Raw genomic sequence first — 27,404 nt, 5'->3', positions numbered from 1 at the left:
TTCTTGTACCTCAACTTTGATCTCCTCTGGGTTTGATCGTTTTCACTCTCGCTCATCTGCACTCAACCGTAACATGCGTAGCGCTCCTGTAACGGGTAATGGTGAGTTCTGTTGCCTGAGCTTTTGTACACCATCCAAATATGATTTACTTGCCAAATGACACTTCGAAAAGTCAAGTTTCCAAATATCATCCCATTTCTTTCCACGAGCAAATTCTCCAGCAACTTTTGTATCACGACAATACAAACAGATAACTCCAGTTTCCGAATCATACATAAATATTTCTCGTAGCTGAACGTTCATGACCTCATGAACTTTCGGTGTAACAGTGTCTCTTGTTTTGTTAATCCATTCAACTTTAAACAAATTTGCAGTTCTTTTGTGCTTCACGCCCTTCGCTTCTTTTGAATTCAACATAGTGAATCAATATTTTTTTCCAATAAAAACTTAGTAAGCTACCTACAGGATTTGAAACAGATCTTTGTAAACTTTACGATATGAACACTGTCCGTCAAAGATGGCTGCCACCGTGATGCATCTGTACAAACCGGAACAGGAAAGGCGAGGTGACGTAAATTAGTGACGTGCATTGTGGTATTTAAAAAACCAACTAACTAGTTAACAGAAACAGTTAGCTAAAAGATTATTTTCAATAAGTATAATTATTAATTACTACATTATTTTAGGTAACTCACCTTTTGTGCGCACATTAGTTTCCTTTGTGCGCTGGTTGAAAACCGTGTGTGTGCACACGTACACGCACAGCTTAGAGGGAACTATGCAGGTGCATGGGGCTGAGTGGGATCCGGATCAGCCATGGTGGATTAGCAGAGCAGACTCGATGGGCTGAATGGCCTAAACCTGCTCCTATGTCTTATGGTCTAATTAGGAGAAAGGTTTTGTAATATACAGACATTTGCAGGCATTTTTAGCCTGCTTTAAGAAGGCCACCATCATCCCTGTACCCAAGAAAAACAAGATAACGTGCCTAAACAACTACCGCCCAGTGGCTCGGACATCCACCATCATGAAATGCTTCAGGAGGCTGGTCATGACACACACCAGCTCCAGCTTCATAGACAACATCAACCCACTGCAATTTGCCTGCCACTGAAACAGGTTCGATGACAGGCACCATCTCTCTGGCCCCACACTGCAGCATTTGGACAGTAGGTACCTAGGTCAGACTATTGTTTATTAATTACAATTCTGCTTTCAATACTCCTATTCCAAGCAAACACACCATCAAACTCCAGACCCTGGGAATTAAAACCTCCCTTTGCAACTGGATCATTGACATCCTGATCAACAGACCACAGTCAGTAAGGACTTGCAGCAACAACTCTGACACGATTATTCTGATCACTGGCCCTCCACAAGGCTGCGTCCTCAGCTCCCTGTACCCTCAGGACTGTGTGCCCAGGCTGTGCTCTAGTTCGATCTACAGGTTTGCAGATGATACCGTCATAGTGGATCACCTGTCCTGGTCCAAACACGTTGATGTCACGGTCAAGAAACCTCACCAATGTCTCTACTCCTCAGGAGAAAGCAACTCAGCTTGTCCCCGTCAACTTGCCATAGAAAGCATTCTTCAAAGTTGCTGGTGAACACAGCAGGCCAGGCAGCATCTGTAGGACGATGAAGGGTCTCGGCCTGAAACGTCGACTGCACCTCTTCCTACAGATGCTGCCTGGCCTGCTGTGTTCACCAGCAACTTTGATGTGTGTTGCTTGAATTTCCAGCATCTGCAGAATTCCTGTTGTTTGCATAGAAAGCATTCTGTCTGGATAATAAATTATGATTTGGATAGATAAAGATAGAGGTGGGAAAGTTGTTTCCACTGGTAGGTGAGACTAGAACTAGGGGGCATAGCCTCAAGACTTGGGGAGGGGGGGTGGTGGTTAGATTTAGGACAGAGATGAGGAGGAACTGCCTTTCCCAAAGAGTGATGAATCTGTGGAATTTTCTGCCCAATGAAGCAGCAGAGGCTACCTCAGTAAATATATTTAAGACAAGTTTGGATAGATTTTTGCATAGTAGGTGAATTAAGGGTTCTGGGGAAAAGGCAGATGGGTGGAGATGAGTCCATGGTCAGATCAGGATCTTATTGAATGGTGGAGCAGACTCGACAGGCTAGATGGCCGACTCCTCTTATTTCTTATGTTCTTGTACAATCAACTCAGTGTGGCAACTGCTCTACGTGTCACTGCAAGAAACTGCAGAGAGATGTGGACGTTGCTCAGCACATCGTAGGAACTCTCTATGCACTCTGTCGACATTTCTCACCGCCTCAGTAAAGCAGCCAGCATAATCAAAGTCCCTACCCATCCTCGGCAATCTCTCTTTCCCCCTCTCCCATCCGGCAGAACATACAAAAGCCTGGAAGCACGTGCCATCAGTTCAAGGACAGCTTCTATCCCAATGTTATCAGAGACTTGAATGGACCTCTTGGTCAAAAAATTGGCCTCTCAATCTATCTCGTTTTGACCTCACAATTTGTTATTACCTGTGCTGCACTTTGTCTATAGCGTTTACAGTTATTTGCATTGGTATTGTTTTACCTTGCTCTACATCAATGCACTGTGCTATGAATTGATCTGCATGGATGGTATGCCAGACAAGCTTTTATTATTGGTGTGTGACAATAATAAATCAAAGCCATAAGAAGTAGGAGCACAATTAGGCCATTCGGCCCATTGAGTCTGTTCCACCATTCCATCATGGCTGATTTATTATCCTTCTCAACTCCATTCTCCTGCCTTCTCTCCATAACATTTGATGCCCTCACTAATCAAGAACCTATCAGCCAATACCAGTAGATTAAGAGCAGAAGCCTCTTGTTGGAAATGAGACTATTTGTATGAAGCCTATGTACCACCTCCACCTGTGAGACCAGGTGAGTGACTCTGAAAAGGTCTGGCTGATAAATTATCTGGAAACTGGAGCTGAAGTTTGCTACTCAACTGGACGGGCCTGTCCAAGTTCTTTCCCGAGGGCCGAGCGTTGGTCAGCAACCAGCTCTAACATCTGTGGCCAGTTTGTCACTTTGATCCCCTGTTTTAACCACCAAAATCCAGACCATCTTGAAATAGGACGTGAGTTCCCAACTGGAGGAGGGGACCTACTGGATCTGGTTTTGGGAAATGAGCCAGGTGAAATACCTGACAGTAGGTGAGTATTTTGGGAAGATAGTTGTGAGAAAGGCAATATCAGATCTTGTGGGACACTACTAAATGGGGGGGGGGGGATGCATAGTCCGATTATAGATCAGTTACAGATATGGGCAGAGAAGTGGCAGATGGAGTTTAATCTGGGTACGTGTGAGACCTTGCATTTTGGGAGGTCAAGTGTAAGGAGGAAGTGTACAGTTATTGTAGGCCTGTTAATTGCATCAAGGTACTGGGGGTTCTTGGAGTCTAGGTCCATAGTTCACCAAAAGTGGATTAGCAGGCAGATAAGGTGGTAAAGACCATAAGACACAGGAGCAGAATTGGGTCACTTGACCCATTGCGTCTACTCCACCATTTCATCATGTCTGATTCAATATCCCTCTCGATCCCATTTTTCTACCTTCTCCCCAGAACTGTTGATGCCCTGACTAATGAAGAACCTACTAATCTCTGCTTTAAATATACCCAATGACTTGGCCTCTACAGGCATGTGTGGCAATGAATTTCACAGATTATCATCCTTTGGCCAAAGGACTTCCTCTTCATCTCTTTTCTAAATAGTTAATAGATATCCCTCTATTCTGAGCCAGTCTCCTGTCCAACTAAAGAAAGCATCCTCTTCAAATGTACTCTATCTAGGCCTTTCAATAATGAGATCCTTCCTCATTCTTCTAATCTCCAATGAGCGCAGGCCCAGAGCCATCAAACAACTATCATACATTAATCATTTCTTTCCCAGAATCATTCTTGTGAATCTCTTCTGGACTCTGTCCAATGCCAGCACATCTTAGATAAGGGGCTCAAAATTACTCAGAATATGCAGTCTGGCCAAAGCCTTATACATAAAGCCTCAGCATCACATTCTTGCTTTGATATGCTAGTCCATTTGAAATGAATGCTAACATTCGCATTTGCCTTCCTCACCCCCGACTCAACCTGTAAGTTGACCTTCAGGGGATCCTGCACAAGGACTCCCAAGTCCCTTTGCACCTCTGATTTAAAAAATTTTTCTCCCCATTTAGAAAATAGTCTACACCTTTATTCCTTCTACCAAAGTGCATGACCCTACACTTCCAAGATGGCGCTGGTGCACATCGGCAACTCTGAGTATGCCTCAGTGAAAGAATCTCAGGGTTATACATGGTGACACGTATGTACTCATAATATATTTTGGCTTTAACTTCCTTAAACTATATTCCATCTGCCACTTTTTTTTTTACCTATTCTCCTAATCTGTCCAAGTTCTTCTGTAGATTCTCTGCTTCCTCAACACCACCTGCCCCTCCACCTATCTAAGCATTATCTGCAGACTTGACCACAAAGCCATCAATTCTATCAACCCAATCATTGACATAGAATGTGAATAGAAATAGTCCCAATACTGACCCATGAGGAACACTACCGGTCTTCAGCAACCAGCCAGAACAGGCTCCCTTTATTCCTACTGTTTGTCTCCTGCCAGTCAGCCAATCTTCTAGCCATGCTAATATCTATCTTGCTTATATATTTAAAAACCCAGAGCTACAGAAATGTTAACAGAAGCTGCAAAGATATCATCCCTGGGAGAGGAAAGGATCTTCACCTGGAAGACCATGAGACATAGGAATGTCAACCCCACATCTTGGTTGCAATTTGGAGGCCTATATCTGATTCCCATGATGGTTTGTTTTACCTTTGTTGTTTCCTTAACTCCACCCACAAATATTCAACATTCCCCGACCCTATGTCACCTCTTTCTGAAGATGTAATGCCATCTCTCACCAACAGAGCCACACCACCGCCTATGCCTTCCTGCCTGTCCTTTCGATACAAAGTAAATCCTTTGATGTTAAGCTCCCAATTATGGCCTCCTTCCAGCCACGACTCAGTGATGCCCACAACAATCTCTAATCGTGCCATGAGTTTGCTCACCTTATTCCGAATGCTACGTGCATTTAACTACTACACCTTCAGTCCTGCAATCTTCACCCTTTTGAATTTTGTCTCTGTGGTATAATTTAACTCTGTCTGCATTTGTACCCAAACATTGGCTTGGTCCTTGTAGACACAGCAGAAGATCTCTGCAGGTCAATTGATCTGTGACCATGAGGGACCTGTGGTAGTTAGACTGAATGGATCTGCAGAGGGCCAAACCCTTCTGTCATTTCTCCAAAGCACAGGGATGACTCCGCATGTTGGAATATAACTGGTCAGATGGGGCCATCTCGAAGTGAAGTAGTGTTTCTGAGGACCCATGAAGTTTAACCAGACACTCCACAGCAGTTTTCAGAAGTTGTAAGGTGTGTCCTGAATCTGAATTGTGCAGAGTTGCAAGAAGGTATTCATGATCCAATTTCTTGTGGCCGGGAGTGAGAAGATTTCCAGTCAGACCAGAACTTGTAGAACAGGTCCCAGAGCTGGTCGTGTTCCAGCAGCAGGTAGTTGCAGTGGATGTGAACGAACACACACACACACACACACACACACACACACACACACCATGGAGACTGCCAGGATACGGGAGATGTGCGCCTGCAGGTTACTCAGGCCCCTGGTCCAGACCTCCAGGTCAAGGTACCTTCACTGGTATTGGTGGAGCTCAGCAGAGAGAATTCTTTCTGAAATAAAAATGCTTGTGGCATGCTGAATAGTCTAGGCTAATAAGATCCAAGACTGCTTAATGTTATTTTCAATACACAAGTGTAAAAGAGAACAAATTAATTGTTCCTCTGGATCCGAAGCATAAGATAGCTTGTATACATAGATTAATTGTGTGTCCATAAAGCAAAGCACTGGAGTGTCTGTACATAAGGTGATTCTGACAGGAAATGAGAAAGTAATGCAACACACACAAAAGTTGCTGGTGAACGCAGCAGGCCAGGCAGCATCTCTAGGAAGAGGTACAGTCGACGTTTTGGGCCGGGACCCTTTGTCAGGACTGAGAAAGTAATGGCTGTTTGTGGTGTGGATGGCTGGGTTAGTGGGTGGAGGTGTTGATCAGCCCTGCTGCTTGGAGAAAGTGTTTTTGAGTCTGGTGGTCCTGGTGTAGATGCTGTGTAGCCTCCTCCCTGATGAGAGTGGGACAAACAGGCCATGAGCATGGTGAGTAGGGTCCTTCATGATATTACTGACCCTTTTTGGCACTTTTCTTGATAGCCTTGACTACCCGTTGTCAAGCCTTCCTGTCTGCTACAGAGCGGTTTCTGTACCATGCAATGATGCAGCTTGTTAGAATGGCCTCTACCGCACATCTGTAGAAGGATGTGAGTACAGATGTTCAAAGTCCAGCTTCCTTCAGCCTCCTCACAAAGTACAGGCATTGGTGAGCTTTTCTGACTGTGTATAATGTGTTCTGGCGCCATGAGAAGTTGTGTCAGATGTGTATGCCCAGGACTTTGAAACCGCTCGTGGTTTCCACTGCTGTGCCGCTGATCTAAAGAGGAATGTGAGTGGGTGGAAGTTCCCCTGAAGTTGACAGCCATCTCCTTTGTGTGGTTGACATGGAGAGAGAGGTTATTTGCCTGCCCCAGGTATCGTGCTCTTTCACCTCCTCTGTGTAGGTTGGCTTATCATTATTGGTGATGAGCCCCCAACACTGTTGTGTCATCGTGTCAATGAGGAGCTACCACACTGCCCTTGTGCCCACAGCTTTGTCTCTTATGTGATAGGACGATGATACCTAATGTAAACAACGGTTTTAAAGGTGGGTCTCATCACAGTGGCAAGGATTATATTGCAAAACCGGGGGAAAAAAACCCAGATGTCCCACTATGAAGGAATGGACTGAGGAAATGATTAAGATTTCATCATATGGAAACAAGTTGGGAAGAATTAACAGTGAGGGAAAAGTGCAAGATGCGTGGGAACAATTTTGTTTGTATGTTAATTTAATCTTAAATTAGAACTCCTTTCTATCTCCAAGTTTTATTTGTTTTCCTGTCATAGGGTGGCTGTGTAAATATGCTGTACTGCTTTGTAAAATAAGAATAAACAATAATAAAAATTTGAATAACGAAATAAGGAGCTACCCTACTAGAGCAGAGCAGGCGTGACTTGTGTGGACGGTTCAACCCAGGAGCCAAGTTCTCTGGGACAGAGGACATTTCCCATACAGAGCTCACAGCATGTCTCACTTCCCTGAGGACTGAGTGTCGAGAGAAGTCCTGCCAACAATGGTATTGAATCTGTCTCTGGTTTATCTTCAGCTTAAGTCACCAATCACCTGTAGTGGAAGGGAGCAGTGAGTCTTGCTACCCTGTTTTATTCATTTTTGTGACCTGGACATCATGGGGGTGGGGGTTGAGATTCTAACTGAAACATTGAAAGGACTAGATAGTGGATGTGGAGGGGATGTTTCCTATAGTGGGGGTCTAGGACCTGAGGGCACAGCTTCAGAATAGAAGGACATCCCTTTAGAACGGGGATAAGGAATAAATTATTTAGCCAGAGGATGGTGACAGCTGAGTACGTCAAGTCATTGAGTATATTTAAAGTGGAGATTGATAGGTTCTTGATTAGTCAGGGCATCAAAGGTTATGGGGAGAAGGCAGGAGAATGGGCTTGAGAGGGATAATAAATCAGCCATTATGGAATGACAGAGCAGACGCGATGGGCCAAATGGTCTAACTCTAATAAAAACACTGGGTCATTACCCTTGCCAATTGCTCTTCAGAAGATGGTTATGAACTACCTCCTTTAAACACCACTGGCCTTTTAGAGAGGGGCTCCCACACTGCTGTTGGGGAAGGACCCCAGAATTTAGACCCAGTGAACATGAAACAATATTGACAGATGTCCGTTTGGATTTTGTGTAACTTGGAGGGCTCTTGTATATCTATCCTCCTTTGCTCCAGAGCGAGGAGCCCCATCTCACTCAACCTGTTCTCATCAGACGTGATTCTCTGTTCTTTCCATAGCTGGGTGGGTCTGTTGCTTTACCTGGGAGCCTTGTCCTTTGTCCATTATGGAATGTCAATTCTACCTCCCTCATTCCTGGCAGAACACTGCCTCGGTTTTAATACATTTCTGTCTGGTGGCAACTTCCTGAACTGCTGATCACAAATCTCTTACCATGGCACTGTCAGTGACAGAGGCAGGGCAGTTGGAAAGGTACATGGATAGGAAGGATTTAGATGAGTACGTGCCAAACACACTAGATTAACAAGGATCAGTTGGGCCAAAGGGCCTGTTTCCATAACGGATAAACCTATGGCTCCAATACTTCGAATGTGGTCTCAGCGAGATCCTGTGCAATTGCAGTAAAATCTCATGCTTCTCACATCGATCATCTCAGTACAAAGCCAGCTCTTGCCCTCCCATTTGCTTGTGGCATTTACACCTTGGCCATCAGTGGTTCGTGCATGTCAGCCCCGACTGATCCTGAAGGGCCTCGATAGCGTGGACGTGGAAAGGATGTTTCCAATAGTGAGGGAGTCTAGGGACAGCGGCCACGGCCTCAGAATTGAAGAACATCCTTTTAGAACGGAAATGAGGAATTTCTTTAGCCATAGTGTGGTGAATCTGTGGAATTTATTGCCACAGATGACTATGGAGCCAAGTCATTGAGTATATTTAAAGTGGGGGTTTATAGATTCTTGATCAGTCAGATTATCAAAGGCTAGAGGGAGAAGGATAATAAATCAGCCAAGATGGAATGGTAGAGCAGACTCGATGGGTCGAATGGCCTAATTCTGCTCCCACGTTTCATGGCCTTATTAGCCATGTAGCTTCATGGTGACGCGACACATAACTCTGCGTGGTTCACTCCCGGGATTTTTACTGCCTGTCTCAGGAACTTCCGATTTCCTTTGTTGTAGTCCGGAGATCAGTAAAGCACATGACACAATCCTTAAAGGACTGGACTTTCTGTAAGCAGTGTTACAAATGCCGCTCTGCCTCGCCTGTGCTCCCTGGAGGCGTTTGCTCCTCTGCCGTGTGGTTCTTTCAGCGTTAGGATAGTTCACAGTCAGATGATGTTCGGTGAATTTTGCTGTTGGTACAAATTTGTCGTTATTCTATCCTGCGCCCCTGGTTCAGGAACAGCAGCGAGCTGTGGTTTTGTACGGCCATTTCCTGCCTCCTGCCTCCCCGGAGACTCGGGTGGGTTTGAGACCGTCCATTAACAGCCGTGGAGAGGTGGGAGTCGCTCTCCGTTAATTATTGATAAGCCCTCAGCCTCGTTCATCATTCGCAGATGACTAGTGAGTGACTGTTAGGTTAGAGCCCGGGCAGAGTTGACTCTGGGTGCTGGGGGGCTCCAGCCTCCTGCCCCGACTCACTGACTCATCCGGTAGGAATGGGCTGATCGGGCCGGGGTGTGGCTGAATTCCAGAGGCTGCTGGCAGGTCGCTCAGGACAACTGGGGGGGGGGGAGGGAGAGGTGGCTCTGTGTGTATGTGGAACATAGAACACTACACGGAGCAGACCCTTTGGCCCATGCTGTTGTGCCAGCCCTTTAACCTACTCTTAAGATCAATCCCAAATATCCCTCCATTTTTCTATCATCCACGCGTCTATTAATGTCTCTAATGAATCAGCCTAAATGTGTCTGTATGTGGTGTGTGTGCATATGTGAATGTGCACCAGGGACAGAGGGTAAAGAAAGACAAAGGGTTAGAGGAGAAAGTGGGCGTGGGTGGGGCTAGAGGGAGAGAGTGGAGAACAAAAGTTTTATAAAGGAGAGGGAGGGGGCTAGTTTGAAGGAGCATCAGTGAGGGGGGGAAGATTAGGGTGGTGGAAATGGGGGACAGGCGTGCCTGAGGGGGGACAACAGGACAAAAAAAGAGGGAATTAAAGAAAGGGGGAACCAGTGAGAGGGGCGAGATGGAGAGCAGTGTGAGCCTAGGATCGCGGGTTAAAGCCCTCCGCAGAAATAATACCTAAAGTAGATCCTACAAGTAGATCCTACATGGGGCACGTGTGAAAGGTCATGGGGTAGAGATCAGAGGATCTGGCTGCGGCGTGATGCTGTCAGGGATCACAGAGTGTGGCAGACGGACGATGGTGCCAGAGGTCAGTGGTTTGATTTAAGGGTTGATGGTGTCAGGACTGACATTGTCAATAGTTACAGGGACTCAGATTTCCATTTTATTTTTCACTTGAACATCTGGAGTGAGCTGTTGGAGGAAGTGGGCATGGTGGGTACAATTGGGACATTTAAGGATCATCTGGATAGGTGCATGGAGGGGAGGGGATTGGAGGGTTGTGGGCCAAGTGCCCGTAACTAGAATTAGCAAGGAGGAAGCAGGGCTGGCACGGACCAGTTGGGCCAAAGGGCTTGATTCTGAGCCGTATTACTCTGTCTCTCTACAAACTTAAGGTGAGAGTGGAGAGAATTAAGAGAGGCCTGGGGATCAATTTCTTCATGTGATCGGTGGTCCTAACTGCCCGAGTAAGTGGTCGTCAGGTACATAGTCATACTTTATTGATCCTGGGGGAAATTGGTTTTCGTTACAGTTGCACCATAAATAATTGAATAGTAATAAAACCATAAATAATTAAATAGTAATATGTAAATTATGCCCAGAAATAAGTCCAGGACCAGCCTATTGGTTTAGGGTGTCTGACCCTCCAAGGGAGGAGTTGTAAGGTTTGATGGCCACAGGCAGGAATGGCTTCTTATGACTCTCTGTGTTGCATCTCTATGGTGGAATGAGTCTCTGGCTGAATGTCAGAGACAACAATGTTCTAAGAACATTTGGACAGGTAAATGGATAGGAAAGACAGAGGGGTTTGGGCCAAACTAGCTTAAATATATCAAGGTTCAAGACTGTTTAATGTTATTTCTAGTAAAGGAGAAAGAAATAATTGTTGCTCCCGATCTGATGCAGCACCATAAAAATCACAATAAGTTAAAGAACAAAATAATTAAAACACGGTAAATAAAGGATCCAGTGCTTTCTAGGCTTGTGTGACGAATAAGCTCTTCTTGGGCTTCCAGCTGGGGACAGGTATCGATTATAACCGATGTTTCCATGACAAACTGGTCATCCCTGATGAAGATGGCACAGTTTGTCATGAAAACGTCAGTTAACATTGATACCTGTCCCCGGCTGGAAACGTGAGAAACATTTCTTTGACAATAAATATAAATACATAAGATTGCTTATATACATTGATTGTAGGTCCATAAAGTGACATTAGGCACGGAAGTGTTTGTATGTAAGGTACACTGACAGGAAATGAGAAAGTAGTGGTGGTGATGGACACCATGGTCAGCACGGATGAGTTGGGCGGAATGGCCTGTTTGTGTAGTTTGTATTGCCAGGTTGTTTGTTTGGGTGCAGTGACTTGTTTCTTTGCCAGACATTCAGTGTCGGTCTATGTACAACAGGCTGCACATAACATGATTCATGATGTCAGGTCTCTGCGAGCTGACTAAGTACGGGAGTAACAGAGGGAAATGGCCAACGTTCTGTTCACTGACTCAGTACTCGGTCTCTGGCTCGCGAACCAGGCACCAGATCCCTATCTACGCTCACATTTACTGATTTTTCCTTGTTTAGAAATACAGCATCCCGCCATTCTCCCCCCTCCCACCCATTAAACCACAGTCAGTCATCTTGCATCTCCACTTACTGAACTATCCGCCTCATTACAGGGTCTGTACTCTCTCTGCAGCTCTGATCTGCCCTGTCACGGGGTCCGTGCTCTCCACAGCACTTGGTTTATTTAATTAGCAAAGTAATTAAATGGCTAAGTGTTTCACTGCATCTTTGTACAAGGGACAATAATAAACAGACACCAAACAGATTGTCAGCAGCTGAGACCTGCCCTGATCTCTGTGGCATTCCTCCCGTCACAGACTTCCAGCCCGAACATGACACACACAACTTATTTTGCTTGCATTGCAGGCCGCCCCAGCACATCATAAGACCGTGAGACACGGGATCAGAATTAGACCATTTGGCCCATTGTGTTGGTTCCACCATTCCATTATGGTCGATTTATTATCCCTCTCAACCCCATTCACCTGCCTTCTATCTGTAACCTTTGACACCTTTACGAATCAGGAACCTATCAACCTCTGCTTTAAAATATACCCAATGACTTGGTCTCCACAGCCATCTGTGGCAATGAATTCTACAGATTATCATCCTCTGGCTAAAGAAATTCCTCCACATCTCTGTTCTGAATGGACACCCCTCTGTTCTGTGGACGCTGGTCCTAGACCCCCTCGCTGCAGGAAACATCCTCTCCACATTCATGCTCTCTAGGCCTTTCAATTTTCTATAGGTTTCAATGAGATTCCCCCCTCTCCTTCTAAGCTCCAGTGAATACAGGTCCAGAGCCATCAAATACTCCTCATATGCTAATCCTTTCACTACTGGGATCCTTCTTGTGGACCTCCTTTGTACCCTCTCCAATGCATCCTTTCATAGATAAGGGGCCAAAAATTGTTCACAGTACTCCCAAGTGCGGTCTGACCAGTGCCTTATAAAGTCTTAGCATTACATCCTTGCTCCTGTATTCTAGTCTTCTCAAAATGAATGCCAGCATTGCATTTGACCTCCCTACACTGACTCAACCTGCAATTTAACTTTTAGGGAATCCTGCACAAGTCCTTTTGCACCACCGATTTCTGAATTTTCCTCCATTTAGAAAATAGTCTACACCTCTATTCCTTCTGCTGAAGTGCGTGATCATACCTGATACTCTATTCCATCTGCCACTTTTGTCCAGTCTCCGAATCTAAGTCCTGCTGCAGACTCCCTGCTCCTGCAACACGACCTGTTCCTTCACCTATCTTCGTATTGTCTGCAAACTTGTCCACAAAGCCATCATTGATATCTTCCAAATCATTGACATATAATATGAAAAGAAACAGTCCAAACACTGACCCTGCTAGTCACTGGCAGCCAATCAAAATAGGCCCCTTTATTCTCACTTTTTGCCTCCTGCCAGTCAGTCAATCTTCCATGCATGCGAGTATCATTACTGTAATACCGTGGACTCTTGTTTAACAGCCTCACGTGTGGCTCCTTGTCAAAGGCCTTCTGAAAATCCAAGTAAACAATATCCATTGGCTCTTACTTGTCTATCTTGTTTGTTATTTCCTCAAAGAATTCCAACAGACTTGACAGGCAAGATTTCCCCTTAAGGAAACCATGCTGACATTGTTCCATTTTATCATGTGTCTCCAAGTACTACAAAACCTCATCCTTAATAATAGACTCCAATATCTTCCCAACCACTGAAGTCAGGCTAACTGGCCTATAATTTCCTGTCTTTTGCCTCCCTCCCTTCTTAAAGAGTGAAGTGACATTTGCCACTTCCCAATCCTCTGGGAATGTTTCGATGTATGTGTGATTAAAAAAAAATCCAAATCTGAAGTTAGAAATCTTCTGTTTTTCAGCCGTTCACCAATGACGCCAACAGGTATCCTCAAATAAATAATGTGTGCCTTTATTTTATTTGACAATTTTTATGTAACTCCTTATGAAACTCTTTTGAAAATCTTTGTACGTCATTTATTGGACCCTCTTCATGTGTTGCTGCCATCGTTGAAGTTTATTAACTACACTTTGTAAACGGTCACTAATTCCATGTATTCAGAATGTATCTCTAAGTGCCCTGTACTCTAGAACAATACAGCACAATTAACAGGCCCTTCAGTCCAAAATGTGTTATCTGTTCTTGAGGGTGGACCCAGCAATTTGAGAACTGATGTTGATCCAACATTTTCATATAGATACTGGTACCTGAAATCAGAACAAAATGCTAGAAATGTTTGCAGCTGATTTTTGGAGGAAATTTGAAATATTCCCTTAAGTCTGGTCATTGTTTATCTGCTGACGACCATCACTCCGACCACTCATTCTCACACTTCCAAATTGCCTTTGCTCCACTCGCGTTTCTGGTTCTGAACCTGAATGCAAAGTTCTTTCATGAGGTGGTCACTCCCGGTTTCCCCCTACCCCTGAGGATTCCTGAATACTTTGCCCCATTTCAAGGTAGGGTCAAAGATAACTTGTTTCCTTGGTCCTTCCGTCACATTTTATCCCAGGAAACTTCTGTCAATGTTTGCTCCATCCCACATCTGCCAACTTGCTTTGTCCTGTCCGTATGAAAATTAAGGCTACCCATGAATTTGCTTCAACCTTTGATTATATTTTGGTTAATTCTGTCTGTAGTTGACACTACTGTTGTGTGGGGGCTGTAAAACCCTCCACCCAGAGCTTGTCTCCTGTTACACCTCAGCCCCACCCATGACAGTTCTATTTTCTGTGCTCCAGGGCTGGGTTCATCCCTTAGCACCATCTCCTGTTACCCTTTAATCAGGCAAATACCTTCCCTTCTCATTTAGTCTGTCCAATTCAAACATCAAGGGCTCCGGAGCTCTTAGTTCTCAGTCATGGTCACATGTCACCATATGTCAATAATTATACCCACAATCCATTTCTCTCTGGGTCTGTGCTCCTCCATTTTGTTGTCACCTTTGTTCACTCAGGTCCAACCAATTTCATTTCAGCATTTTTTCATGTTTCTTGAGTTGACTTTATTGCTGAGGGGTTATGATGATTAAATGCTCGATCCTCTGTTGACCCATAATGTATATTAATGATTTCAAGTTGATATTGGTTTTTTATTGATACACATACCACGGTACAGTGAAAAACCTGTCTTGCATACTGTTCATACAGATCAAATCATCACTCAGTGCGTTGAAGTAGAACAAGGTAAGACAATAACAGAATGCAGAATAAAGTGTTACAGCTACAGAGAAAGGGCAGTGCAGGTAATCAATGAAGTGCAACATTATAATGAGGTAGATTGAGATAGGGTTCTGATCGGACTAGGGAAATATTCCCTGCCCCAGCGTACCCTTGGGTTGTGTTGGTTCTTTACGCAAACAACACACGTCGCTGTATTGTTTCCATGTATATGTGATGAATAAATGAATCTGAATGTAAATCTGGTAACAGTGGGGAGGAAGCTATCTTTGAGCCTGTTATACACGCTTTCAGGCTTTTGTATCTTCTGCCTCTAATGGGAGAGGTGAAAATAGAGAATGTTCAGGGTGGGAGGGTTTTCAATTCTGTTGGCTGCTTTACTTGAGGCAGTGAGATGTGCAGAGAGAGCCCACTGAGGGGAGCCTAGCTTAGACCATAATACAGAAGCAGAATTAGGCCATTCAGCCCATCGAATCTACTCTGCCTTTTCATCATGGCTGATCCCGGATCCCAGTCAGCCCCATACACCTGTCCTCTCACCGTATCCCTTGATGCCCCGACCAATTGGGGATCTATCAACTTCTGCTTTAATTATACCCATGGACATGGTCTCCATTGCAGACAGTGGCTGAGCATTCCACAGATTCACCACTCTTTGGCTATAAAAATTCCTCCTTACCTCTGTTCTAAAAGGTTGCCCCTCAATTTTGAGGCTGTTCTCTCTAGTTCTGGATACCCCACCATAGGAAACATGCTCTCCACATCCACCCTATCTAGTCCTATCAACATACGGTAAGATTCAGTGAGATCCCCACGCAGTCTTCTAAATTCCAGTGAGTTCAGGCCCAAAGCTGCCAGACGCTCCTCATATGTTAACCCCTTCATTCCCGGTATTATCCTTGTGAACCTCCTCTGGACTCTCTCCAATGACAACACATCCTTTCTGAGATAAGGGGCCCAAAACTGTCGACAATACTCCAAGTGCAGCCTGACTAGTGTTTTATAAAGCTTCAGCATTATCTCCTTGCTTTTATATTCTATTCCCCTTGAAATAAATGCCAACATTGCATTTGCTTCCTTTGCCATAGCCTCAACCCTTAAATTAACCTTCTGGGAGTCTTGTATGAGGAGTCCTACGTCCCTTTGCACCTCTGTTGTTTGAATTTTCTTCCCATTTAGAAAATAGTCTGCACTATTGTTCCTTTTACCAAAATGCATTATCATACATTTCCCAACACTATTCCATCTGCCAATATTTTGCCCATTCTTCCAATTTGCCTGTCCTGCTGCAATCGCATTGCTTCCTCAGCACTACCTACCCCTCCACCTGTCTTTATATCATCCGCAAACTTTGCCACAAAGCCATCAATTCCACTATCTAAATCATTGACAAACACTCTGAAAAGTAGCAGTCCCAATACTGATCCCTGAGGAACACCACTGGTCTCTGACAGCTGACCAGAAGAGGCCCCCTTTATTCCCAGTCACAATGGCCTGTCAGCCATTCCTCTATCTAGTCAGTATCTTACCTGTAAGGCCACAGGATTTTATCTTGTTAAGCAGCCTTCCATGTGGCACCTTATCAAATGCCTCATGAAAATCCAAGTAAATGACATCTGCTGCCTCTCCTTTGTCCACCCTGCTTGTTATTTCCTAGAAGATTTGTTCGACAAGATTTCCCTTTACAGAAACCATGCTGACTTTGACTTGTTTTCCATGATGAGCTGGGCTGTGTCCAGAACTCTGCAGATTCTTGTGGTAGTGTAAAGAGCAGTTGCCATGCCAAACCATTATGAAAGAGAATATAGACTGGTGACGTGGATTGTGAAGAAGAGTGCCCAAGGATCTAAATCTGCTGGGAAACCAGACCAAAGAAAGGCAGGTAGAAATTAAATCTGAGAAAGACAAAGTGGTGGAATTTGGGAAGTTAAACCAGACAAGGATATTCACAGTGAATGGCAGGGTCCTAAGGAATGTTGACGAACAGAGACCCAGCAGAATAGGTACACAGTTCCCTGAATTTGACCACAAATATACAGGATGGTGAAGGCTTACATCAGCCGAGTGTTGGGACGTCCTATTACAGTTACGCATTTGCAGTATTGTGTGTAGTTCTGGTCACACGCTATGTGAAAGATTGTGATTAAGCTAAAAGGGGGTTCAGGGAAAATTCACAGAGATGTTACTGGGACTGGAGGGCTTGAGCTATCAGAGATTAGGTAGGCTGTGTCGAATTTCACTGGAGTGAAGGGGGCTGGGAGGTGACATAATGGAGTTGCAGTGGTGCTAGAAAGGTAGTGAACCCTGTGGAATTTTCTCCATTTCTGCATAAATATGACCTAAAATGTGATCAGATCTTCATATAAGTCCTAAAACTAGATGAAGAGAACCCAATTAAATAAATAACACAAAAACATTATACTTGTTCATTTATTTATTGAGGAAAAATGATCCAATATTACGTGTATTTGTTGGAAAAAGTATGTGAGCCTCTGGGGCAATGCCTTCTACAAAAGCTATTTGGAGTCAGTCTTCCAATCAATGGACGGTTACCGGAAATGTTTGGTTGACATTATTGCTGTACAAGGGGGTCACACCAGTTACTGAAAGCAAAGGTTCACACACATTTGATCATTTTTCTCAATAAATAAATGAACAAGTATAATTTTTTGTGTTATTTATTTGGGTTCTCTATCTAGTTTTGGGACTTGCATGAAGATCTGATCACACTTTAGGTAACACTTATGCAGAAATAGAGAAAATTCTACAAGGTACAAACTTTCTAGCAGCACTGTATGTAAAATGATGAGAGGCTGTAGGTTTGTGGTGAGAGGGAGATTTAAGGGAACCTGAGGGGTACATTTATCAGAGTAGTTGATATCTGAGATGAACGACTAGAGGAGGTTCAAAAGTTCAAAGCACAGTAAATTTATTATCAAAGTATGTAGATGTCACCGTATAACCTGAGGCTCATTTTCTTGCAGGCATTCACAGTGGGACAAATAAATACAATAGAATCAATGAAAACCTACACACAAAACAAAGACCGGCAAACAACCAAAAAAAGAATAATAATATTGTAATGTAATGGCTCTGTCTGTCTAAGTAGACAATGGATGCACCCCTTGGGGCACAGACCTGGGCGATGAATATGGAGATCCTGGGCTGCCCAGACATCAAGATCCCCCTCTCAGCCTCACGGATGTGGTCCAAAGGAATGCGAAGCAGTACATTTGGCATCAGCTTGGCTGCAGGATCTGCCGGGAGGTGACGTGATACGTCATCCAACCACCTTAGGGGCTCCACTCCGGATTTGTGTAGGGTTTACTCCTTAGCCTCCTCTTCTCCCGAAGATACCCACAAGGCAGTGGGATCCGTAACCCTGGATAGGGGCCCATACCGGGCACTGTCAGCCGGAGCCAGCTGAGCCCAGGTCTCGTGTAAGGCAGGGTCGTCACGCCCTGTAGTAGTGACATATGGAGCCACTACCTACTACCCAATAATAATAATAAAATAATTAAGTAAATGAACAACACTGCGAGCATGTTGTAGAGTCTTTGAAAGTGAGTCTGTAGGTTGTGGAATCAGTTCAGTGTTGAGGTGAGTGAGGTTATTTAGGAGCCTGATGGTTGTAGGGTAATAACTGTTCCTGACCCTGGTGGTGTGGGACCTAAGCCTTGTGTACCTTCATCCAATGGCGACAGACAGAAGAGAGCAAGGCCTGGCTGGTTGGGATCCTTGGTGAAGGCTGCTTTCTTGTGGCAGTGCTCTTTGTAAATGTGCTCATTGGGGAGGACAGCTCTCCTGTGGTGGACCGGGCTGTGTCGACCACTTTTTGTAAGTTTTCCTGTTCTTGGGCATTGGTGTTTCCGATGAGGTGGTGGAGGCAGGAACAGTGACAACATTTAACAGACATTTAGTCCAATACTTGAAACAGTGGGGCATAGAGGTGGAGTTAACGCAGGCATGCGATTACTAGAGATGGTGTGGATCAAAATGCTTGCGCCTGCGCTGTACAGAATGATACTAAATTCTGTTCTCCTATCACTGCCTACAAGACAGAGCACAGGAACAGGCATGGGAGTTTGTTGGTGCTCTCTGACAAGGTGAACCTCCTCAAGGAAGTAGAGACTGGGTTGCTGTCCTTGTGGTTGCATCTGTATGCTGGGTCTTGGGAGGTGTTAATGGCCAGGATTTGGTTCGTGTTCCAAGTCATTGGAGATGCTAATGACCAGATTTGGTTTGTATTCCAGGTCGTCAGAGATGTTAATGGCCAGAATTTGCTTTGTATCCAGGCCATGGATTATGTTAATGACCAGAATCTTGTTTGTATTCCAGGGTTGCCAGGTTTGGCTCCGGGTGGCCAATCAACTGTTGCCCAGCCGGGTTACGAGCGTCTCTGATGGCATTGTGCACTTCACCACAGACTACGGAGAGGTGAGAGAGATTCCCAATTCACTCCACCCCCCTCTGACCGGTCGGTCTCCATGGGGTTCCAGATGCAGCAGGAAGCTGGGATAGACATCTGTGGTGCCCCCTCACTGAGGCCCCACCGCTGCCTGCTCTATCAGTGTCCTGACTACGAGAACAGTGCCTCAGGACCTAGGAAGGGTCACACTGTGGTTGGGGTGCAACTGAGAGAGGGCCATATTGTGGGCGAGGTGGGTGGTACTGAGGGAGGGTCACACTGTGGGAGGGGTGGTCCTGAGGGAGGGTCACATCGTGGGAGGGGTGGTATGGAGAGAGGGTCACACTGTAGTTGGGGTGGTACTGAGGGAGGGTCACACTGTGGGAGGGTTGGTGGTGAGGGAGGGTCACACTGTGGGGGGGGTGTTACCGAGAGAGGGTCACACTGTGGGAGAGGCGGTACTGAGGGAGGGTCACACTGTGGGAGGGGTGGTACTGAGGGAGGGTCACACTGAGGAAGAGTCACACTGTGGGAGGGGTGCTACTGAGGGAGATGGATGGAAGTGAGGGAGGGTCACACTGTGGGAGATGGATGGAAGTGAGGGAGGGTCACACTGGGAGGGGTGGGTGGTACTGAGGGAGGGTCACACTGTGTGGGAGGTGGAACTGAGAGAGGGCCATATTGTGGAGGAGATGGATGGTCCTGAGGGAGGGTCACACTGTGGGAGGGGTGGAACTGAGGGAGGGTCACACTATGGGAGTGGAGGTACCAAGGGAAGGTCACACTGAGAGGTGGATGATACTGAGAGAGTTTTGTATGTACTTTGGGAGCTGTTGCTTTTGGATGAGATTTTGAACACCATCTTACTGTCCTCTCCCTATCTTTCTCTTCCTCTTCCTCTCTATCCTTTCCCACTCTCCCTCTCCCTATCCCTCTCTCCCTATCTCTTCATTCCTCTTTTTTTTGCTCCCTCGCCCTCGGTCTCACTACCGTACCCTCATTCTCCCTATCACCCAATACTGTTCTCCCTCTCCTCACCATTCCCTTTCCCTCCCCACTCTCTCTATTCCTTGTCCCGCCTCTCTCCCACTCCAGGAATTCTCCCTGAAGGCTCCTGTGACCCTGGAGCTTGCCACGCCGATGCACCAGACCAGTGTTGATGGGACGGACGACATGTCGAATCTCGCTGACCTGCACGAGTCCAGCATTCTCTACAACCTCTTCCTGAGATACAGGCAGGATAAGATCTACGTACGCCATGTTCCTCCACTGCTGTCACTTCCCTCTTCCTGTTCTCTGCCGAATGCCCAGGTGTCAGGGTGAAAGCGTTCAGGATACAGGACCTGGAAGATAGAAGTTTATAAACATAATTCTCAATCTATCTAACTCTTCTGTCCTACACAGCCCAATGTATCAGGCTCTACCACCCCTGCTGGTGTGTTCCATGCACCAAAAAAATTCTAGCTCTGACACCCCGCCACCCCCCAAACTTTCCTCTACTCTCCTTAAGCAGTATTGGTCACTGCTGCCCTGGGGAAAAGGTCTCTGTCTACTCTATCTATGCCTCTTATCATGTACTCCTCTGTCAAGTCACCTCTCATCTTCCTTCATTCCAAAGCTCTAGCTTGCTCAACCAATCCTGAGTCCGACAGTTGACATAAACTCAATGGGCTGAATGGCCACCTTCCACTGCAAGGAAATGTAGGAATCTGCATACATTTAGGTAAATTGCCTCTAGTTTTGCCACTTTTCCATAGATTCATGGAGCACAACAGCACAGAAATAGGACCTTTGGCCCATCTAGTTCATGCTGAACAATTATCCTGCCTAGTCCCATTGACCCGCCCCTGGACCCTATGTACGCTTCTCATCTATGTACCTCTATTTCATTAGGAGCTTGAAGAGATTTGGTTTGTCACTAAAACACTAGAAATGTTTTGTCGATGTAGAGGGGGTGGGGAGGTGCTACTGAACAAGAAAGAAGCTACAGAAAGTTGTAAAGTTAGTCAGCTCCATCATGGGTACTAGCCTCCGCAGTCTCCAAGACACCTTCAAGGAGCGGTGCCTCAGAAAGGCAGCGTCCATTATTAAGGACCCCCCATCACCCAGGGCATGCCACCTTCTCATTGTGACTGTCAGCAAAGATGTACAGAAGCCTGAAGACACACACTCAGTGATTCAGGAACAGCTTCTTCCCCTCTGTCATATGATTCCTAAATGGACATTGAATTTATGAACATCACCTCATTTTTTAAAATATATACTACTTCTGTTTTTGCACTATTTTTAATCTATTTAATATACTTATTTACCTATATTTTTCTTTCTACTTTATCATGTATTGCATTGAACTTCTGCTGAATTAACAATTTTCATGATAAATGCTGGTGATAATAAACCTGATTTTGATTCCAAACTTTGCTTAAAAGTTGAAATTGGACCCGAATCCACCACTCACGCTGACAGCTCATTCCACACTCTCACTGCCCTCTGAGTGAAGATCCCCCCCATGTTCCCCTTAAATATTTCAACTTTCATCCTTAACCCATGACCTCCAGTTCTAGTCTCACTCAACCTCAGTGGAAAAAGCCTGCTTGCATTTACTCTATCTATACCACTCAAAATTTTGTAAACCTCTATCAAATCTCCCCTCAATCTCCTACACTCCAGGGAATAAAGTCCTAACCGATTCAAACTTCCCTTTTTAACTTGGGTCCTCAAATCCCGACAACATCCTTCTAAAAGTGTAGGATCCGTACTTTGACTCCATTTGCTTCTTGTTGTTGCATCTGCCGCTTGTCTATTTAGCTCTACTGTTTGAACATGTCCTCCTTCCTTGCTGAACCTCCTCCAAGGTTCTTGACCCATGAATGAGTTGAATCTCTCACCAAGAATCCCAGTGAAGCCTCCTGTGAGGACCTGCAGAGATTCAGGGCATTCCCTGCCCACGTGATTGTCTGCGTCTCGGGCAAATACTCTGTGGTATCTGGAGGTCCGACCCAGCCCCGCGAGGGCAGTGATTCAGGAAGGGAACTAGCGATGAGCACAACCAGCGGGACTGTTCCAACCCCAGCCAACACACTGCTCAGCTCCCAAATGCTAACTGTGCGTTTCTTCCAGACGAACATTGGCTCGATCCTGACAGCAGTGAACCCGTACAAACACATCGAGAGTCTGTACAGTGCCAGCATGGTCAATCTGTACAGTGGGCACCAACTTGGAGAGCTTCCACCCCACATCTTCGCCATCGCCAACGAGTGCTACAGGTGCCTTTGGAAGCGACGGGACAGCCAGTGTGTGCTTATCAGGTGGGTAGCAGACCGGCACAGTCTACTAGTGGCTAGTATAACCTTTAGAGTGCCGGCGGTCATCGATTGGGATTCAATTCCCATTGCTGTCCATAAGGACTTTATACATTCTCCCCGTGACTGTGTGTTTCCCTCGGAGCTCCGACTTCCTCCCACGTTCCAAAGACCTACGAGTTAATAGTTAATTGGTCACATGGACATTATGGGATCATTGGTGTGGAAGTGCCTGTTACTGTGCTGTATCTCCAAATCAATCTTTCTGAAGAGGACGTGAGGGATCCAGGATAGGTTCATTAAATGCTGAAGGGTCTCGGCCTGAAACGCTGACTGTTTACTCTTTTCTGTGCATGCTGCCCGGACGTTGAGTTCCTCCAGCAGTTTGTGAGTGTTGCCTAGATTTCCAGCATCTGCAGATTGTCTCTCGTTTGTTAATTAGGTACCTTAACTTAATTTGTCACATGTATATCGAAACATGCAGCGAAATGTGATGTTTGTGGCAACGGACGGCACAGTCCGAGGATGTGCTGGGGGCAGCCCGGAAGTGTCGCCGTGTTTCCGGTGCCAACGTAGCGTGCCCACATGTTACTGACTCTAAACCATGTGTCTTTGGACTATGGGAGGAAACCAGAGCACCTGGAGTAAACCCACATGGTCACAGGGAGAACGTGCAAACTCCTTACGGACAGTGGTGCAAAGTGAACTCCGATCACTGGCACTGTGAGACGTTACACTAGCTGGTATGATTCTGTGTTGCCCCTTATTTTCAGAGGCTGTGATCTTCCCAGATTTAGTTCGTTGGAGTTTGGATTGTCAGATGGCTATCTGAGCGCTGGTGAGGCGGATTGCTACTCAGTGCATGGCTCGCTCTGTCACGATCACCAGGCCAGTCTAACCTGTGGATGTGTTTCTCTCCCACCCCATGGCCCACTCCCTGCCCAGTGGGGAGACGGGAGCGGGCAAGACGGAGAACACCAAGCTGCTGCTTCAGTTCCTGTCGGTCATGAGCCAGAAGTCCCTTGGAGCCTTGGCCCACGAGAAGAGCACGCACGTGGAACAGGCCATTCTGGAGAGCAGGTGAGTGCCTGGCCCGCTGCCGTCACACACCCAGAGGACTTGAATGCTGTCACTCCACCACTGAGGAGGATGAGGGCAGCAGCCACAGGGGGCACCACCTTGCTGACCGGGAAATGTACACTTGGCGGCTGCTTGGGTAAACCCGCTTGTTAATGCAATCAGCCAATCATGTGGCAGCAACTCAATGCATAAAAGCATGCAGACATGGTCAAGAGGTTCAGCTGTTGTTCAGACCAAACACCACAATGGGGAAGAAATGTGATCTAAGTGACTTTGATCATGGAATGTTTGTTGGTGCCAGACAGGGTGGTTTGAGTATCTGAGAAACTTCTGGGATTTTCGTGCACAACAGTGTCTAGAGTTTACAGAGAATGGTGTGAAAAACAAAAAAACAAGTCCAGAGAGTGATAGTTCTGTTGGTGAAAGTGCCTTGTTAATGAGAGGGGTCAGAGGAGAATGGCCAGACTGGTTCAAACTGACAGGAAGGTAACAGTAACTCAGATAACCACACATTACCACAGTGGTGTGCAGGAGAGCATCTCTGAATGCACAACACATCGAACATTCAAGCTGTTGGGCTACAGAGGCAGAAAACCACTATTTACAGTCAGTAGCCACTTTCTCAGGAACAGAAGGTAGAGGAGGTAACTAATACTGTGGCCACTGAGTGTATTGTGACTGGGACAGGCTGGAACCCTGTCGTAAGGGAACACCGTCACCAGAGGGACTGCATCTGTTCCAAAGCAGTTCACCCTCACCTGGTCAGGAAATAAACCCCAGCCTTGGCAGCAGAATCCATCCGGTACGTCAGGTGTGGCTATAAAAGCAAGATCATTGGACGAATTTGAGACAATGGCAGATTGTATGTGGGGGGGGGGGGGTGACAGGTTACTGTGTAGGTGGGATTGAGGTTATAGTTAATCGTCTAATCTGAGGTCCCTGCATCACTACTGATTCACATGATCACAAATAAATTCCCAAGTTCATGGGTATCTTGCCTCTGCTCCATGTTTCCTGCTTGTTTCCCATAATTCTTAGCCCTCCACTAGACCAAAAAACTCAGGCTGGAATTAGCAGTGACTCCAAAGGTTTATGACTCTCAGCAGAAAGTCCCCCTCTTCTCCATCATAAATCGAAGTTCCCCTTCTGCTGAAATTATTGCACCTAGTTTACGATTCTTCCTTGGAAGATTAACCCTGTGAAGTCCCTTCAGAATTTTCAATGTTTTAGCTTTACCTTTTGTTTTCCAGTGAGTTATGATGCATAGAACATTACAACCTCATACAGGCCCTTCGGCCCACAATGTTGTGCTGACCCTTTAACCTACTCTCTGATCAATCTAACTCTTCTCATCTACAAGGCCCATAACCCTCAATTTTTCTATCATGTATGTGCCCTAACTAAGGATCTTTTATTTCCCTAATGTATCTGCATTTGCCACCACCCCTGGCAGGCTGTGTGCAAAAATAAAAATCTTACTTCTGACATCTCCCCTCAACTTCCCTCCACTCAGCTTAAAAGGTTGTCCTCTGGCATTAGAGAAAAAGGCTCTGGCTGTCCACTCTATCTATGTCTCTTATAATCTTATACATCTCTATTAATGAAGTGACCAGAACTGAACACAGTACTCCAGGTGTGGTCTATCCAGGCTTTTATAGAGTTGAAACATTAACTCACTGCTCTTGAACTCAATCACCATACACCTTAACCACCCTATCAACCTGCATGGCAACTTTGAAAAATCCAAGCACTTGTATTTTAAGACCCCCCCCTGTTCCTCCATGCTGCGGAGAATCTTGTATTTCTAAAGTGTATCATGTCACACTTCTCCATCTGGCACTTCTCAGCCCAGCTTTGCATCCTTTCGGTGTCCTGTTGTAACCTACAACAACCGCCTGCACTATGCACAGCTCCACCAACCTTCATGCCATCTGCAAACTTACTAATCAACTCTCCCATTTCCTCATCCAAGTTATCTATAGAAATCACAAAGAGCAGGGGTCCCAGAACTAATCCCTGCAGAACAAGACTAGTTTCAACCTCCAGGCAGAAACCATCTGCCTGGAGGTCACCACCCTCTACCACCTGTGGGCAAGCCAATTCTGAATCCTTGCAGCCAAGTTCCCTGGATCCCATGCCTCATGACTTTCTGAATGAGCCTACCATGGAGAACCTTGTCAAACGCCTTACTAAAATCCATATACACCACATCCACCACTCTACCTTCATCCATTTGTTTCGTCACTTCCTCGAAAAACTCCGTTAGGATTTTCCTCAGAACTCAAAGCAAGAGGAATCGAGGAAAGAGCTGGGTTACATTAGTGAAAAGTAACCTCTTGGTGGAGCCTGGGGATGTGTGGAAAGTTCTTGATGAATATTTTATGGTTGTCTTCACTTAAGAGTGGATGATAAAGATCATAAAGTAAGATTGTTGAAAGTGGGCAAGTCACCAGTTGAAATTTATCCCAGGCTGTTTAAAATCAGCAAGGGAGGAAGCTGTGGGAGCTCTGATTGTACTTCTGCATGCTGGTCACAGAGTGGTGCTGGAGTCGGGAGCTGGTCAAGTTGGACCGTTGTTTAACAAGGGCAGAAGGGTTACTGGACAGTTTGTTTTACCCCAGTGATGGGCAGGTTGTTGGGATCTGTTCTCAGGAATATTACAGTCCTTCATTGCATAGGTATGGGGAGGTGTTAGGAGTGGATCTGTTGGTCTCTGGTACAGAATCATTGGCTGAAATGCCCAGCCTTTCCTTCCTTTCACAATGGACCCAGATGGCCTCTTCTCTCGAACATACAGATTCCATCCGTGTACGCTTCCCCTTGTCCGTCCCCCAAGTAGCTCTGGCTAGCTCTTTGACCCTCATTCCCTCCAGGAACTGAAACATGGAGTGATTGAGGCTCAGTGGGTGGTCCCTGAGCAGCGGGAGTTGGGAGTGACCGGATCGGAGGACACGCGGATGTGCAAGTCGATGGCAACCGGATCTGAGGATGAGCGGGTGACAGTGGGAGTTGGGAGTGCCTGGAGCAGGGAGTTAGATCAACTGATGGCATCTGTACGCTAAGGAGTTTAATCTCTCCCACAGCCCAGTGATGGAAGCCTTCGGGAATGCCAAGACTGTTTACAATAATAATTCCAGTCGATTTGGGAAGTTTATCCAACTTCACTTCTCTGAGAATGGAAATATTCAAGGAGGAAGCATTGTCGACTGTATCCTTCCCACCTTCTCCTTGAGGTGACTCAGGGCTGCCTCTACCCCCCCGCCCCCGGCCCCTGCATTTGCTCCTGCTCACTAACAGGGCAACCTGGCTCACTGGGTCGAGGTGACTGAGAGGGGAAGGGGTGAGAAATGAGTGAGGAGGTGGTACGAGGGTGGGTGAAAGCTGAAAGGAGAGGGGTGGTGTGCGAATGATGGTCAACTCTGACAGACCTCTCCTGAGTGAAATGATACACAGTCGACCCATTAAATCCTTAACCCGTGTCTCAGATCTGTTGGAAAAGGTGAGTCTTAGAGACAAAATGCACAGAAACAGGCCCTTCGGCCCCTCTGTGTGTGTGTGTGTGTGTGTGTGTGTGTGTGTGTGTGTGTGAGTCAGACTTTGTTCAATTCCCTCAAAGTAGGATCACAAAGGAGCAGATCCTCGAGGTTCTGCCACCTCTCTCCCGTCCTCGCCTGCTCTCCAGTCGTCACTGTCCAAGCCAAGGACCATGTCACCAGCCAGGGAGACCACCAGCTCACGCTAGCCCCCGAAGACTGAGGGGAGGACACCATCTGACCCCAGTCAGAAAGAGTAC

The 27,404-nt window shown here is 46.0% G+C and overlaps 2 protein-coding genes across 2 annotated transcripts in view; one reads left to right on the top strand and one right to left on the bottom strand.

Annotated features, from left to right (window-relative positions):
- tmem169b (transmembrane protein 169b) overlaps nt 1-27,404 on the bottom strand; it is a 462,028-nt gene that overhangs the window by 325,558 nt on the left and 109,066 nt on the right. The gene's annotated exons all lie outside the window — the stretch shown is intronic.
- LOC140199302 (unconventional myosin-X-like) overlaps nt 1-27,404 on the top strand; it is an 88,796-nt gene that overhangs the window by 4,424 nt on the left and 56,968 nt on the right. Inside the window, exons 2-7 of the mRNA XM_072261127.1 lie at nt 19,160-19,258; nt 20,325-20,480; nt 22,350-22,537; nt 23,477-23,611; nt 26,695-26,819; nt 27,097-27,110. Coding sequence (XP_072117228.1) covers nt 19,160-19,258; nt 20,325-20,480; nt 22,350-22,537; nt 23,477-23,611; nt 26,695-26,819; nt 27,097-27,110 — 717 coding nt within the window. The remainder of the gene's footprint in view (nt 1-19,159; nt 19,259-20,324; nt 20,481-22,349; nt 22,538-23,476; nt 23,612-26,694; nt 26,820-27,096; nt 27,111-27,404) is intronic.

Source organism: Mobula birostris, chromosome 6, assembly GCF_030028105.1.
Source record: "Mobula birostris isolate sMobBir1 chromosome 6, sMobBir1.hap1, whole genome shotgun sequence".
Taxonomy (NCBI): Eukaryota; Metazoa; Chordata; class Chondrichthyes; order Myliobatiformes; family Myliobatidae; genus Mobula; species Mobula birostris.
The sequence above is the reverse complement of the archived record's forward strand: the minus strand, read 5'-3'. Positions and strand labels throughout refer to the sequence as shown.